Source organism: Harpia harpyja, chromosome Z (genome assembly GCF_026419915.1).
Source record: "Harpia harpyja isolate bHarHar1 chromosome Z, bHarHar1 primary haplotype, whole genome shotgun sequence".
Taxonomy (NCBI): domain Eukaryota; kingdom Metazoa; phylum Chordata; class Aves; order Accipitriformes; family Accipitridae; genus Harpia; species Harpia harpyja.
Window position 1 is genome coordinate 44,496,615 of NC_068969.1, and position 15,566 is coordinate 44,512,180.

Here is a 15,566-nt window from a genome sequence, read left to right on the forward strand (position 1 = left end):
GAGCTGAGCATCAGCTTTGCTGTCATGAGACATTTGACCCTCTGGCGTGATGGTTGTGGGGACAAGGAGGCAGTGAGCAGGGTCTGCCTGCGAGGAGGCTCCACTCCCAGCTCCCAGCTGTGCAGTGGCATGGGGATGTTCCTCCCCTCCAGCTAGCGGCAGCAGGAGCTGGGCTGGGTCTCCCTAGGTGGAGGGAGGATTATCTGGAGAAGGAGGAATTTGGAAAATCTCGTTAACAGAACTCTCCTAGCTGGTCATTTCTAGGGGAGCTAGGAACAGCCTGAAAAGGCAAAGCAATGTGAGGAAAAAAAAAAAAAAGTTGCTTAAAGAAAATTAAACAGGCCCAGGGACATATTTTTCCAAACAGGAAGGCAGTGTTTAAAGGGACCAAGAGGAGTGCGGCTTAACAAGTAATTTTCAACAGCACCACTTTGTTTCAGGCAATAAAAAGACTCCAGTGTCTCTCACTATCATGCTGCTTGCCTCCCAAGCTGTGTGTTCACCTCTTGCTGTTACCTCCTCCCACACTCTCCTATTGATCATCACATCCAGCAAAGGTCTCATTTGTAATTGCTGTTCGGAGTAGACAGCCTCTGTGTGTTTGCACGAATCCTCCAGTCTCATTTTGCCACAGGGAAGGCTAAGATGTCAGATATCAGGCTGGTGGTGAACCAGTCATAGCAAATCCCATATCCCAGGCTGGAGCAAAAATGCAGCTACATGAAGTACTGGAAATGGTGGGATTGCCAAAGCAAATTTTCTTAGAGCACAGAAGTAACACAGGCTAAGAAAAACACAGCACTTCATACAGAGAGGCAGATATATGGCCTATTCAACTTCAAAAGCAGCATCTGTGAAGCCTGACCAAAAATTCAAGCCATATTTTATAGTATGAGGATTACTCATGCAGTGTTGAAAACTACCAGAGATGCTCGGAAAACATCACTGTTTCTTTCCAACTTGCACTTCCAGTAAAAAGCTGAATTTGTTAGTTCCCCCAGTAAAATTATTGTTGAATCTGGAGGCAATTCCAAATTTCTATTTCCAAAAGTCATTGTATCTGTCTGGCTACAGACACCCACAAAACTGTACATTTCTGTGCCTGTTACTGTCTGTATCACTGTCTCCACAAACATCCCTGTCTCCTGCTCCCTATTCAGCCGTTCTTGTAAACTTTTTCTCCAGCACTGGGGGGTAAAAAAGTCATCAGACACAGGATAGCTGAATATCAGAGTGTCAGAAGCTACCATGTCAAGGAGCAGAACAGGGTCAAGGCATAAAAATGCAAAATCACTGTTTACAGGTACAAAAAGGCAGGTACTTTTTGACAGCATCAGTAGCCAGTCATAAGACAACTGGCTGTGAAATTAGGGGAGTCTGTGGCACTACAGAGCTCAGCTCCAGATAATCTACACGAAATGCTGTCAAACCTCAGAGATGGAAAGCTCTGTTGTAGCTCTGCATTAATTCAAGCTTCTCAAAGTTAACTGACTTTTCTCTCCATATGAATGTTACTGCAGATGAGGTACAAACAGGACACAGCCAAACTGCATTAAAATCTGTATATCAAGTGGATAATTTTTGAAGTTGTACACGCTATGTGCTTCTTATAATCACACTCTTCCATCATGATCCATTAATTGAATGTAATTCTAAAAGTGGGAAAAGAATGGAAGTTTCTGTTGATGCTGGTGTCAAAATAATGGAGTATCCACTGAGCAGCTCTGATGCATTTATCTGTTCTAGTTTTGGCTTGACGTAGACACAGAGTTGGATGGATTATATGACTACTAGACTGTAGAGATTAGTGTGAACCATTTGTTCAAGTGTTCTGTTGAATCAGAGCCATGAAGGTGGACATCCGGCTTTAAGTGGATGCTTTAAGGCTTTGCTTGAAAAGCAGCAGGCTTTTCTAAGTGCTTTGTTGAATTGCCTTAATTTATAAACCTCAAAGAAAAAAGTTAACATAACATACCACTGTTGGTTTTCTGAATCAAGACATTTCTTTGGCTGAAATCCGGAACAGCGAGGAAAATCTAAGATAAATTAGGGTTCTGCCACATTTGAAGCAATAATAGAGTCCAGAGGCATACTTGAAAGATAACATCTGTTTCAGCAGGAGATACCAATTCAGGTTGATGAGTAACAGATTGGAAAAATGCCATCTAAATAAAAGATGGGTTCTCACAAGAACAGCACATACACAAATGCCAACACAAACACTGGAGCTATAAACTCCTCATTAAACTAACTCCAAAATGGGTGGAAGAGGGGTGGGAACAGGCACCCAGCCAGTGGCTTCTCAGAAATTACATTTATAGCCTCTCCACTTCTGCAGGCAGAGCTATCACAGAGGCTGTGCACTAGCCACATCTCATGTCAGCCTTGGAAGTAGGCATGCAAGCCTCACAATGATTGTGTGCCAGAGGCTCTGCCCTTGACATTTGTTATACAACCTGCCACCGATTTTGGTTGGTGATCACGTTGTAGCTCCCAGTGGTTCCGAGCACCTTCCTAGTTGCCATGAGAATAAAAAGGAAAATGGCAATGGGTAGGTTTTTATGATCCATCCTGAATTCACCATCTCAGCCCACGTAATTTGAGAAGCACCTTTGTTACTGCCAACAGTACCTAGGGACATGACAAGCAAGCAGCTTAGCTTACCTCTTTCACAGCTTTCTACTTCCTTCTGCGGAGGCTTTTGAAAACACCGTCAAGGTCATAGTATCGGCCCTTTTAAACTCCTTGTACTCAAATGTTGACCTCTCCTAAATAGGCTATGTCCAGCTATCAGAGAGCTGGAACTAGCTAACCTCTTGGCCTTACCTCTGCTCTGAAGCAGGAGGGAGGCATGCAGCTGAGAAGAGCAATCCCCGAGGCAAGACTAGATGGGAGCAGAAAGGTCCCCTGGAAGCCTGGAGCATTGACTTTGAGGTCCTGGTCCACCACTGCTTGTGCACTTGATAATGGCAAAGCCATTTCTCTTGTTCCTCAAATTTCATCTGCAAAATCAGTGTCATTCCAAGTATCATCCTTTCCAGTAAGTAAAGAGATTAATGGTTGTGAGCTGCTCCAATACGACAGTGAATAGGTGACACATAGCCGAGACGGGTAGGACAAGTCTCGAAATACGTCACCCACACCTCTTACATTGCCTCTGCTTTCAGGAATCTTCTGCCCTTGCAGTGGCAGCTACCTTTTATTAGGTTTAACATTTCCTTTCATTAAACATCCAAAAGAGATCCTACTGGTAAAGCAATGGCAATAGGAAGTGAGAATGACTATGTAATGGAGTCCGTGTTAAATAAACCTAAATAAAAAGTAGCTGCCACTGCAAGGCCCCAAGATTCCTGATGGCAGAGGCAATGTAAGAGCTGTGGGTGACTATTTCAGCAAACCCCTGGGCAGCAAGAGGCCATCTTTGCCATCAGAGCGCCATCACACACAATGTGCACTGCGTATGGTCACTGCCTACATACACAGCACAGCATGTTAACCTGCAAAAGCTCTTCCAAAATAGTCTGCTAGGCAGCAGGGGAGTGATAACTGCTAGTGATTCCTTGAATTATTCCTCTGCAGTGAAGGTCCCGCTCTCCCCTAACCAGAACATGCCAATAGGATGCTAAGCCTGTGCTGATGAATTTCATTTGTTTAACAAGTTTCCAAAGGTAAGTATTACTAAGGCAGAACATTCTTATTTATTCAGAGACATGTTTTCGCTTGGCTTGCACACCTATTTAGAGGAAGAAATTTTGATAACCGTAAATAGCCACGCTTTCAGACGTAACAATCAGCAGGGAGTTATGAATCTCAGAAGCATGAATCCTCCCAAACATATCTACTTACACTGTCTGTATCCCAGGATTATCAGTAACTGCCTCCGACTCAGAACTTTATTACCAGTCTCGTTGAAAGAATATATTCAAAGCAAAAATATTATTCTGAAGTGATCAATTTTCTTAGCAGAAAAAGGCACTACTCCTTATGGCTTTAGGACTAACAGACTGGGGAAAGTGACCCTCATAATTCAGAGCAGAAAGACAACAGGTGCCTGAACTGATTACTCAACTGTAGTAGGAGAAAATACAGAGTGTTTATTTTTATTGGAAACCATTAATAACAGACATTTCAGGGTCTGAAACCTTTGTTCTCCCTGGCTATATTTTACATATACATATTTAAAAGTAGGGTGTTTTTAAAGGAATCTCAGAAGTCCAGCAGCCATAAGTAATGTCACTGTACTTTTAGGATAAAGAAATCCCAGGGCCATACCCAACATGTTTACAAATTCGTGTAGTGAGACAATAACAAGAATCAGTGGCACAAAAGCACAGCCCTGTGCCTAGCTGCCATTTACTGCAGTATTTTACTCTCTGCTAGATAAATATTTTATATACTAAGAACATGCATTTGAGCACAACAGTGAGATTACATGTGTGCAGACCTACAGAAGTAGTAATTCTAGTGGTGCAGAACACACCAGGTTTCGGATAGATCTCTTCTCAGTAAAGTGAGAGAGAAAACTGGTCTTTAGTGCAATGTAGTGATGTATCAGACACCCCACTGCTCAGCATATGCTGGGCAGTCTGTATACTACACTGAAAATCCCCATTCCAAAGAATTATTTCATTTTCAGTTTTGCATCTGCCCAAGACACAACTGAGAGGGCTAGTAGCTAGCAGACCTTCCTTCTTCCTCCTGGCTCCAAGGGGAACTCCCCTGCCACCCAAGTCTAGGAAGACTACAGCTAGCGTGTTACCCAGGATGATTACTCCTATTAGCAATCTTTCTTCTCCCCACAGGCCAGCACAGGATAGGACCTCCTTCCATGTACATTAACTCTTCTTCAATTTAATTCTCAGTCAAGAAATATTTCTGACAATAGTTATCTGTGCACCTGTAAGGGCAAAGCTAGGTAAAATCACCTTCCTAGTCCCAGCTAGCACAGTATTTACCTCCTTATTCTAGGCACACTACATGCCAAGCATTTAGTTTCTACAAGGTGCAGTATTTCTAAACAGAACAAATGAAATGACAGGCACTGAATTCTTGAAAACCATTACACTGCAACAAACTACCATAAGTAAGATTAACCAAAACACTACAGCATCTCAATAGCCCTATAGTCAGTGGGATTCAGGCATGTGCTCTGGGTGAAGCATTGATCCACATGGGAAGAATGCTCCATCTTCATGAAACTAAAATTGCCAGAAGGATCACACAGCAAGCTGTTTAAACACCTTTGCAGCTAAGCCCCATCCTCAGAAGTGCTCTCAGCAAGCTGCAGCTCCTACAGATATCAGCATACACTCCCTCCCCAGCTCTTCCACAAAACACTATGCATCCATCACATTCTCCTGTTCTTTTCACTTCAGGGAACCGTACAGGAGAGCAATGTTCTTTGGATGAAAGCCAGAGAAAGGCCAAAATGCCAACAGCTGCATGAAATCTGTAATTTCACGCTGTGTTGAACTCCCTGGCAGCCCTTACAGCACTTCTCTTTTGCAAAAATTATTTACTAGCAAATGTGGATTTTTTTTTGTTGGTTTGCAAAAGTATTTTGTATTTATAGGAGACATATAAAGAAGAATTAAAAGAAATAGAACAGCTGATAAGCACCAAATATGTAGCTTATTTTGCAGATTTATATAAGAGATAGTATCAATGGTTTCTTGTCAAACATTAAACATAACACTAGAAGTTGCAGTTTATTCATGCAGTGCAGTTATACAAGCACTGTGACTGATCTCAAATCACAATCAAAACTCTGAAGCACTGTGTGATGATTACTCAGTGAAAACAAATTATGACATTTCCATTAAAAATAGCATTGTACAACACTTTATATTTTAATCACCTCAATATTGTAGTTAGTTTGCTGTCCAGCCCCAATTAAAATATACAAGGTAATTCTGATGAGTGTACGTTTAAGTTTACATCCTGAAAACCCCAAATTCTGTCTTCTTCGTAGGTGCATTTAATGCTGCACTGAGACTGAGGCCCAAAACTAGTCTTGTGTCAGCTGGATCGATAATTCCATCATCCCATAATCTAGAAAAAAAAAAAATCAAACAATAATAATTAAAGGAAATCAACATATTCAGTGGGTAGATTTTCAAGCACATGAAACTGGAAATAGTTACACTAAAGAGAGTAGACTAAAGAGCTAAATTATAGTCGAAGCCATGAGTTAATTCACCTTAACCATCAATGCAACAGACTGGTGTGTGTTACTCTGGTGTGTGTCTTACAGAACAAAGAATAAATTTTGGATAAATGAAGAACATCAGGTCTACATATTTTAAACTAGATTCTTCATACTTATTTTTAGTACAAAGTCATCACCTTAGAGAAAAGAGACCCTCTGTTTTTCAATATTCACATGGAAAATGACCTTTTGTCAGTGACCTATCTTCTTCTATTAAGAATCCTAGTATTTTAAAGGGCTACATCACATCATTATTTATATTATTCAGTCTAGTTCAGCTGCCAGATGAGAATGATAGAAGTGTTTATTCTTTCATCATTAAAAGAGCCACAATAAATTCCAAGTATTTCCAGTATTTGTTGTATTTATTTTTTCTGAAGTCCATTTCTAAACAACTCTAAGATACCATCCTTAACCCAGCCCTGAAGGCAATTAAATTATGAATGAGCAATTACCAAATTCCCAAGTTCCCCAAAATCAAACACACTTGTAAATAGTCTCTTTGATATTATCCAAAAATTAAAGTACTTCTGGTTATCAGTTCTCAATGACAGCTCCATCCAACCCAAAATAAAATCCATGTCAAAACCCCCAGCAGGCCACAAAACTGTAAATATTTTATAACTACTACCTGCCCAGCAAGATAATTAAACAAGATACCGCACTGCTCATTGCAACCCAGTCTCGCTTAAATAAGCATGCATTTTAATCAGGGTCTGCAAAACATAAGCACATATCTTTAATTAAGATAGCTATGCTCCACCTCCATCCCATCTTTCCCTAGAGAGACTTACTTTGCAATCTTTTTGAACTTACTTCAGTGTTGGCTAATGTTTAATTCTTTGTCTGTGGAAAATGTAAAAAATACAAGGGTCATGAATAGGGAGCTAAGACTGACTATCGAAAGCATAGCCATTCCTTTTGAACTAAAGTTTCCAGCTGCAGATTTCCTAGTTTGAAGATTAATTGAAAAAAATCTTTTAGACGGGAAATTATAAATTTTGCAGTCTTCTCTCCATACTAAATGTGCCAACTTCATCCCTAAAAGAAAGAGGACTGCAAACTGTACATAAATACATGCTGATAAGCTCAAGGCAGCAGCAGACATTTCTGAGTGTTTTCCATCTTTGCTTTATTTTACCATTTGCTGTGAAAGTAGTATTCATCAAATTAGATAAAAATATTAGGAGACTGACAATGTATGCTTTTTATTTTACAGCAAATACATGTATCTATCCTAGGATGCACAAAGTCGAATTGTAATAAAGGACACCTGTTACAAGATGAGGCACGAGGGTTCAGACTCAAGCTTAGGAGCTTGTTCTCCAACTAGCAGAGACAGAAGAAAAAAGATACCCAACTCAGAAAGAACACTGCACTATAAATATATCTTACTATGGTATAGCTCCCCAAGCAAAAGAGACTGTTACCCTAAATGGGGCACAAGAGCAAAAATGAAGTACAAAATGAGAAAGGGGTTTGGAAAAGGGAAGACTTTGCTCTTGGGAAAAATTGTGCTGTTTCTTTTTGGGGACTGAAAACAAAAGCTTGATTACAGAGATTTTACACCACAGCAGCCATGGCACTCACTGACCTGGCTAACAGGTCCCAACCAGCATAGCAAGAAATCTGGAAAAAAAAGAACTTCTTTCAAGGGGAAAAAAAAGCTATAAACTCAAATTACAAATATAAGGACACTGTAGCTCTGTCTAATCTGTTCTCATTTAGAATTCTCAGTGAGTATCTCCTTTCTAGTGGGCTTGTAAGCCATGCATTGGAATATTCTAACAGCCACGCTTGCATCTGTGTGGAATTGGTACCAGCAGCAAATTCTGTTGTAGAAGACACACAAGAATTGTGTATATCATATTCTGGATAAACTGCATGGTATAAGCTCTTGCAGTCTGGTTCCTGCAAATAACTCCTTTCCTAACTGTAGCTTTAAATTGTAAGTAATAACTCATTAAAATATTTTGGCATATTTTAACAATACTCCATTGAAAAGAGACTCAGAGCAAGTGCTTCTTACCATACAACAAAAACAATTAGAAGCTTTTTTGTTCAAAATAACCACAGGACCAAATACAACTTGGGTTTACTGAGACTTATTTAAGAGTTGTTTGAATTCTCTGTTTTTTCCCCAAGATAGCGGTTATACCTGTTTGTATAATCTAGCATGATAGAATGGCCAAGGTAGAGTATTTCCTATACTTTAAACATCATGAAGTATGCATTACCAAAGTTTAATGCATACGCTTTCCTTCTTCTATTTTAGATCTTGATTAAGTTTTGATGAATATAGTTAGATTAATCCACCGAAGGGATGAAGAAGATCCCTATTAATAGTGAAAAGCAAAGTAGTTTTGTGAGGTCAAATCGACCACAATCCCTTTGTTTTCTTGGGGCTGTGAAAAAAACAACTGTTAAGAACAATCTCAAATATAGTAATTTCTATTTTTAAGCAAATTTGAGTTTTTTGACTGTTACAGGGTTGTTTGCTCTGCATATCAACTTTTTTAAATGAACACTTGCAATTAACTTTTTCATTTATGAAACACATTGAAACTGAATGAAGGAATTCATACTTCTTAAAAGTGTTTAATAAATCTGCTAAGGGCCTTAGGAGCGCAGGGATGAACTGAATCAAAAAGAATCATCAACTTAAGGTGGTACCTTCCAAGCTGCAACTTCATAATGAATACCACTGTAATAAACACTTCTAAACATGAAGCACATTTTAATGGCAGATTTGGTTTTTTTATAGCAACACAATTAACTTATACTGACAACCAGAAAGATTTTATGTTGCATGGAAGTCAAGCTGCTTTCATATGGTCATCCCTGGCTTCTGCTTCTCTTTATTTAAAGAAAACTACACTCTCTACTGGCTTGTAACATTAATAATTAAACTATTAAAACCCCATTGCTAGAACATGTCACAACTACACTCATAAAATATCTGTAACTGAGACACTGTGAGTAGAAGAAATGAAGTCCCCCCAAAGTAAAATTCTTATGTAACTTGTTAAGATGCAAACCACAGAAATACTTTTAGAAACCTGTAAGCAGATTAATATAACCCATTAAAAAGCGTGCTGCCTAATGACTCCTGTTGATTAAGACTGCTCACTGTGAAAGGTTCTAATCAAATAATTGACTGAAGTTTGATAAAAAAATACAACTGCAGGGAACAGTATTGACATCCTGTACATATAACAAGTTATAATTTATAAGCAAAATTATATAAGCAGAGTAAATAGGGAAATTGCTTGTATTTTAAGATCATTAGGTGTCCTGGGTTCAGCTGGGATAGAGTTAATTTTTACAGGAACCTGGGAGGTGGGGGGGGCATAGCCGGGGCAGCCGACCTGAACTAGCCAAGGAGCTATTCCATACCATGTGACATCATGCTCAGTATATAAATGGGGAGCGGGCCGGGGGGAGCTCTCTCGATTTTCGGTGGTGGAGCGTCGGGTTCCGGGTGGTGAGCAGTTGCACTGTGCATCACTTTTTTTTTTTTTTTTTTTTATATTCTTTCATTAGTACCGTTGTTGTTGTTGTAACTTTTTTTTTTGTGTGTTGTCCCAGTAAACTGCCCTTATCTCAGCCCTCGAGGTTCCAGGTTTTTTTTTCTTTTCTCTCCTCCGTCTCCTCCCTATCCCACCGGAGGGGGGCGGGAGGAGTGAGCGAGCGGCTGCGTGGTCCTTTCTTACCGGCTGGGCTGAAACCACGACATTAGGGCATTTACCTTCCCTCTCATTAGTACTACTAAAAGCTTGATTCAAAGCCTAATGAAGTCAACTGGAAGGGTCACAACAATCTCAATGGACATTAGGGGTGAGGCAGACCGGTCCCCTTATCTTAGCAAGAGGACAGCGTGAGGCAGCCTCCAAACTGGCTGCACCCAAGCAGCGATACAGGCAGCAGCCTTTCTGCCCATCTATCATCATTCTTTCCTCTCGGTAACGCAAAGCTGTTTGAGTTTGTTGGAGGGATCTAGCTAGCATCTGGCAAAACCAAGGCTGTCCAGATTGACTTTCAATACAGCACCCTGACATTTGGTTGACAGTCAACTGTCTTTTTTACCATGCTTGGGACCAGACAGGAAGCATCCTTTAGTGCAAAGGGAAGAGATTACTTCTCCCTGACCTACGGCAAATGCTTGCCAATAAGCAGCTGATGGTGCTGGCTAACAAATGGGTTGGCTCCAAGGTAGAAGGTGCCTAAATCCCTCCCTCAGGTACATTACTTGCTGCAAAAACTGTAATCCCATTGCCTCTGCTTGGGCAGCTGTCGTGGTTTCAGCCCAGTCAGTAATGAAACACCACACAGCCACTCACTCACTCCTCCCCCCCTGGCCCTGGTGGGATGAGGAGAAAATATAAAGGCAGGCTCATGGGTCAAGATAAGGACTGGGAGGGATCACTCACCACTTATGGTCACGGGCAAAAGACACGCTCAACTTGGGGAAGAAACAAAATCAATTTAATTTACTACCAATCAAATCAAAACAAGGCTATTAGGAAGTAAAACCAAACCTTAGAACACCCTCCCCCCACCCCTCCCTCCTTCCCGGCTCAACCCCACTCCCAGTTCTCTCTCCCTCCTCCCCCCAGCAGCACAGGGGAACAGGGGATGGGGTTGGGGTCAGCTCGCCACACCTTGTCTCTGCCACTCCTTCCTCCTCGGGGGGAGGACTCCTCACTTGGCCCCTGCTCTGCTGTAGGGTCCCTCCCACGGGAGACAGTCCTTCATGAGCTTCTCCAATGTGAGTCCTCTCCGCGGGCTGCAGTTCCTCACAAACTTCCCTGGCGTGGGTCCTTTCCACGGGCCGATCTTCAGTCACAGGCTGCTCCAGCGCGGGCTTTCCCATGGAGTCACAGCCTTCTTCAGGGGCATCTGCTCCCCCGCTCCCCTCCATGGGCTGGGGGGGGACAGCCTGCCGTCTCACCACAGGCTGCAGGGGCATCCCCTCCTCCCCCGCTCCTCCTCCCCGGACCTCGGTATCTTCATAGGGGTTTCTCTCATGTTCCAATCCCCCTACTCACTGCAGGTTCCCCTTCTTAAATCTGTTCTCCCAGAGGCGCAACCACAGTCACTGATGGGCTCGGCCCTGGCCAGCGGCGGGTCTGACTTGGAGCTGGGGAAGCTTCTAGCAGCTTCTCACAGGAGCCACCCCTGCGGCCCCTCCCCTGCTACCAAAAAAACCTGTGCCACACAAACCCATAACAGTAGCCTACTCCACAGTAACGAAAGCTTTTGAGCTATTGGTCCGAGATCTTGCTTAGGAATTAGCAATAAGTGAAGGAACAAGGCACACATAATATTGGCAGGAAGGCATGAAATCAGGGCAGAAAATGTTAAGAATATGTACTGATATACCCAACTGTCTCTACAAGACAGCAGAGAACAATTAAGAGCTCCTAGATGTCCTGGTTTCAGCTGGGATAGAGTTAACTGTCTTCCTAGTAGCTGGTACAGTGCTATGTTTTGAGTTCAGTATGCGAAGAATGTTGATAACACTGATGTCTTCAGTTGTTGCTCAGTAGTGTTTAGACTAATGTCAAGGATTTTTCAGCTTCTCATCCCCAGCCAGCGAGAAAGCTGGAGGGGCACAAGAAGTTGGCACAGGACACAGCCAGGGCACCTGACCCAAACTGGCCAACGGTGTATTCCATACCATGTGACGTCACTTCTAGTATAGGAACAGGGAAGTGGGGGCAGGGATTCGCCGCTCGGGGACTGGCTGGGTGTCGGTCAGCGGGTGGTGAGCAATTGCACTGCGCATCATTTGTACGTTCCAATCCTTTCATTATTGCTGTTGTCATTTTATTAGTGTTATCATTATCATTATTAGTTTCTTCTTTTCTGTTCTATTAAACCATTCTTATCTCAACCCACGAGTTTTGCTTCTTTTCCCGATCTTCTCCCCCATCCCACTGGGTGGGGGGGGAGTGAGTGAGCGGCTGCGTGGTGTTTAGTTGCTGGCTGGGGTTAAACCACGACACTAGACAATGCAGACTGTACCTACATGGATTAAAGACAGAGAAAAACCAGCCTGCACTGTCTCGACCTGAGCCAGTCACACACTGTTCTCACAAGCACTCCTCAGTGAAAAGGTGCATTTCACTTTCATTGCACCTCAGCTGGATTTCAGCTGTGACATTTGACTTCATGTCTCAGCTGGGCTTATTAGCTTGAGTGCAGCATCACATGGACCCAACCACATGCAACCCAGACCCATGTTAGTTCTCAGGCAGCTCGCATCTGTGCCTGTTAAGTTTCCCTTCCAAGCTACAGGCACAATAAGAAATATGTAACTACCCTGCTTTTTTAAATTAAGGACAAGACACCTAGTGATGCCTGAAATAAAGGCATGAGAAGGAAAACTTAACTGTATTGCTGTAGTGATGAACTTTTGCTTGCTTGAACAACTTCGAAACTTTGGTATGTACGAATAAGGTAAGAAAACCTTGAGCTCTGTCAATGGTATGCACCAAAGGCATCAACAGACAAGAAGCGTTGGGCCCTGATGATAAGCCTTGAGTCCCGCTGAGTTTTTGTAATTAAAACCTGCCAAGGCCAGCTAACTAGGAAAAAGAGATGACCCACACTGCGCATGCCCAAAAGGTGGACACTGTGTAAATGACAGCATGAATATGTATATGATTAGAACAATGTAAGCTGTTTGCTGTAGGTAACGGGATGCACACTAGGAGACATTATCCCCCATGCATGCAGCACTGCAATAAGGAATGCCTGCTTTCTAAAACTCCAAAATCGAGTCTCAGAGAGTTTCTTTGACCAGCTTTTTCAGTAACACTAGCATTAAGAGCACTTCCTAACCCCTAGGCTAGGCAAACTTGGGCTGTTTACTGAGGTGCCTTCTGGATTTGCAACCTAACTTCACAAAATGGCCAGGTATTCTGGAAACATAAACTGGTAAAAGTTGCTCAGTAGACAGCACAAAACTGGTGTTAAATACTCATGTTTCATGTCCAAAAATCACTGGACATTATTAAAAATTTAGAATCTGACTTTTTAAAATTCTAACCTTAATCATAGAATCATTTAGGTTGGAAAAGACCTTCAAGATCGAGTCCAACCATCAACCATGCCCACCAAACCATGTCCTGAAGTGCTTTGTCTACACGCTTTTTGAATACCTCCAGGGATGGTGACTCAACCACTTCCCGGGGCAGCCTGTTCCAATACCTGACAACCCTTTCAGTAAAGAAATTTTTCCTAATATCCAATCTAAACCTCCCCTGCTGCAATTTGAGGCCCTTTCCTCTTGTCCTATCTCCAGCCACCTGACAGAAGAGACCAGCACCCACCTCACTACAACCTCCTTTCAGGTAGTTGTAGAGAGCGATAAGGTCTCCCCTCAGCCTCCTTTTCTCCAGACTAAATAACCCCAGTTCCCTCAGCCGCTCTTCATAAGACTTGTGCTCCAGGACCCTCACCAACTTGGTTGCAATCTTACATGTGAACCTACTTTCTTGCAGGTTAGTAACCTACTGTTGTAAATACTGACAATGGTCTGCTGGTTTTGGGGAGAGGACAAGGTTTTATATTGCTAATATACTGAATATATTTTATGTTAAATAAATCCAATGATTTTCAATCATGAGTGCAAAGAGACTATGACTGTGTTGCCAGTGAACATATAAAAAAAAGCAAATGTAAAAAAAAAAAAAGAAATCAAACCATTCATCATCTTCTGCATGGCAGGGATTAATTTTAAATACAGAGAGTTTGACTCATTTTTTAAATGTCGTTATATCACTGGAAAATTCTCCTTAAAATCCAGTTATAAAAGATGATAATATGTGTTTTTATTTTTCCTTCTTGCCTCAGGGCACAAGGTTTTATGACACAGGTACTAGGCTTGATCTTTAAGGGGTACTAAAAGAGATAGCACAAAAGTTTTTAACAGCTGACACCATCTCTCAATTTGGGGAATACCCTATGAAATTTACATCAATTAAAAAGATTTAAAAAAAAAAAATCAAAGTGAGTGTGCCACCACAAAGTCCGTGTCAGTAACAATTCGCGATGTCACAGAAGTATCCTCATTAATTATATGTAAAACCCCCAATAAATTGTAACTTAGTAGCAGTGGGGATTGTACACATGCATAAAACCTCAGGAAGTTGAGAGTATCTATGACTCTCTGCAGCACTACCATACAGGCCTCTGCCAGAAGCGGAGACCAAACCGTGATGAGACTAAAACCCTCCCTAAACCCACTCTATGACTGCACCACCGAAATCTGCCTACATGACACCACAAATCCCGTGCTACATATCCCACTAAGAATACTTATCCCATCACAGCACCAGCCAGGGCAAAATGGCAAGAGCTTCCATTTAATGAAGGCATTCATTTGATTAAACATTAAAATGAATATGAATCCCCCAGGTACGATTATTTCAGTTAAGTTCATTCCACAATCCCAACAGAAAACTGAGTAAAAGCTACCATTAATTTTGTACAGATCATGATAAACAATTCATAAAGGAGCTCACTGATGCTATGCTGCTGCTGTTGCTGCTGTATCAAATTTGTCATACATCAGATTAAGCAGGTATCAAGTTAGATAAAAAGGCCCCCAGATGCCTTCTCTTGTTGGCATCTCTATGACATCGACAGAGTATCTTGCACCCACTTGTTCAGGTAATTTCTGCCTATGATGCCCACATCAAAATTTATCATATCGCAACCACTCTGTACTCTGTTTGTTTCCAGACTCCCCAGCTTGCAGGTAAGAAAAGCATCAGTAATTCTAATTCAGATACACAAAACCATACATACAGCAGACTCCACAGCTGTATGCGACTAATATTCTTTCTGCAAAACATGAAGCCATAGAGGCACAGTAAAGCCCCGTTATTACACGTTACCGTCTTACCATCGTTAGCAGCTGAGAGCCAGTGGAGAAATAGCTTTTGGATATCACAAGCAGCAAAATGTGCAGGAAGATTAATACAGACAGGATAAAACTAATGTAGAGCAACAGAGGCCAAGAAGGCCTCCAAGCTAGTTTCCAGAGGTAACACTCCAGGATGCCACCTTGCTTCATCAGCCTAACTAGTTCCTGGGCATCTACCAATATCCCATTAACCTGAGCACAAAACACTGCAAAGGACTTCTCAACAAACATGAATAGGCTGCACCCATCAGCCAATGCCCTATCTGAACTGCTATCATCCAATACAGTCACCTACCAAGATCATGACCTCAGACTTGCAAATGGCTTCAGGTCTTCCTGAAACTTCTCCTTAACCACTGGCCTCTTCTACTTGCAGAATCCTACTAAAATGAATTCTTCCTAACCCACATGCAGCCACCCATC

The 15,566-nt window shown here is 41.9% G+C and overlaps 1 protein-coding gene across 2 annotated transcripts in view; it reads right to left on the reverse strand.

Moving 5' to 3' along the window:
- Nucleotides 1–5,625: 5,625 nt before the first annotated feature.
- MCCC2 (methylcrotonyl-CoA carboxylase subunit 2) overlaps nucleotides 5,626–15,566 on the reverse strand; it is a 43,346-nt gene continuing 33,405 nt past the window's right edge. For both annotated transcript variants that reach the window (XM_052777959.1, XM_052777960.1), the window contains exon 17: nucleotides 5,626–6,051. In XM_052777959.1, coding sequence (XP_052633919.1) covers nucleotides 5,934–6,051 — 118 coding nt within the window. In that variant the 3' untranslated portion in view covers nucleotides 5,626–5,933. The remainder of the gene's footprint in view (nucleotides 6,052–15,566) is intronic.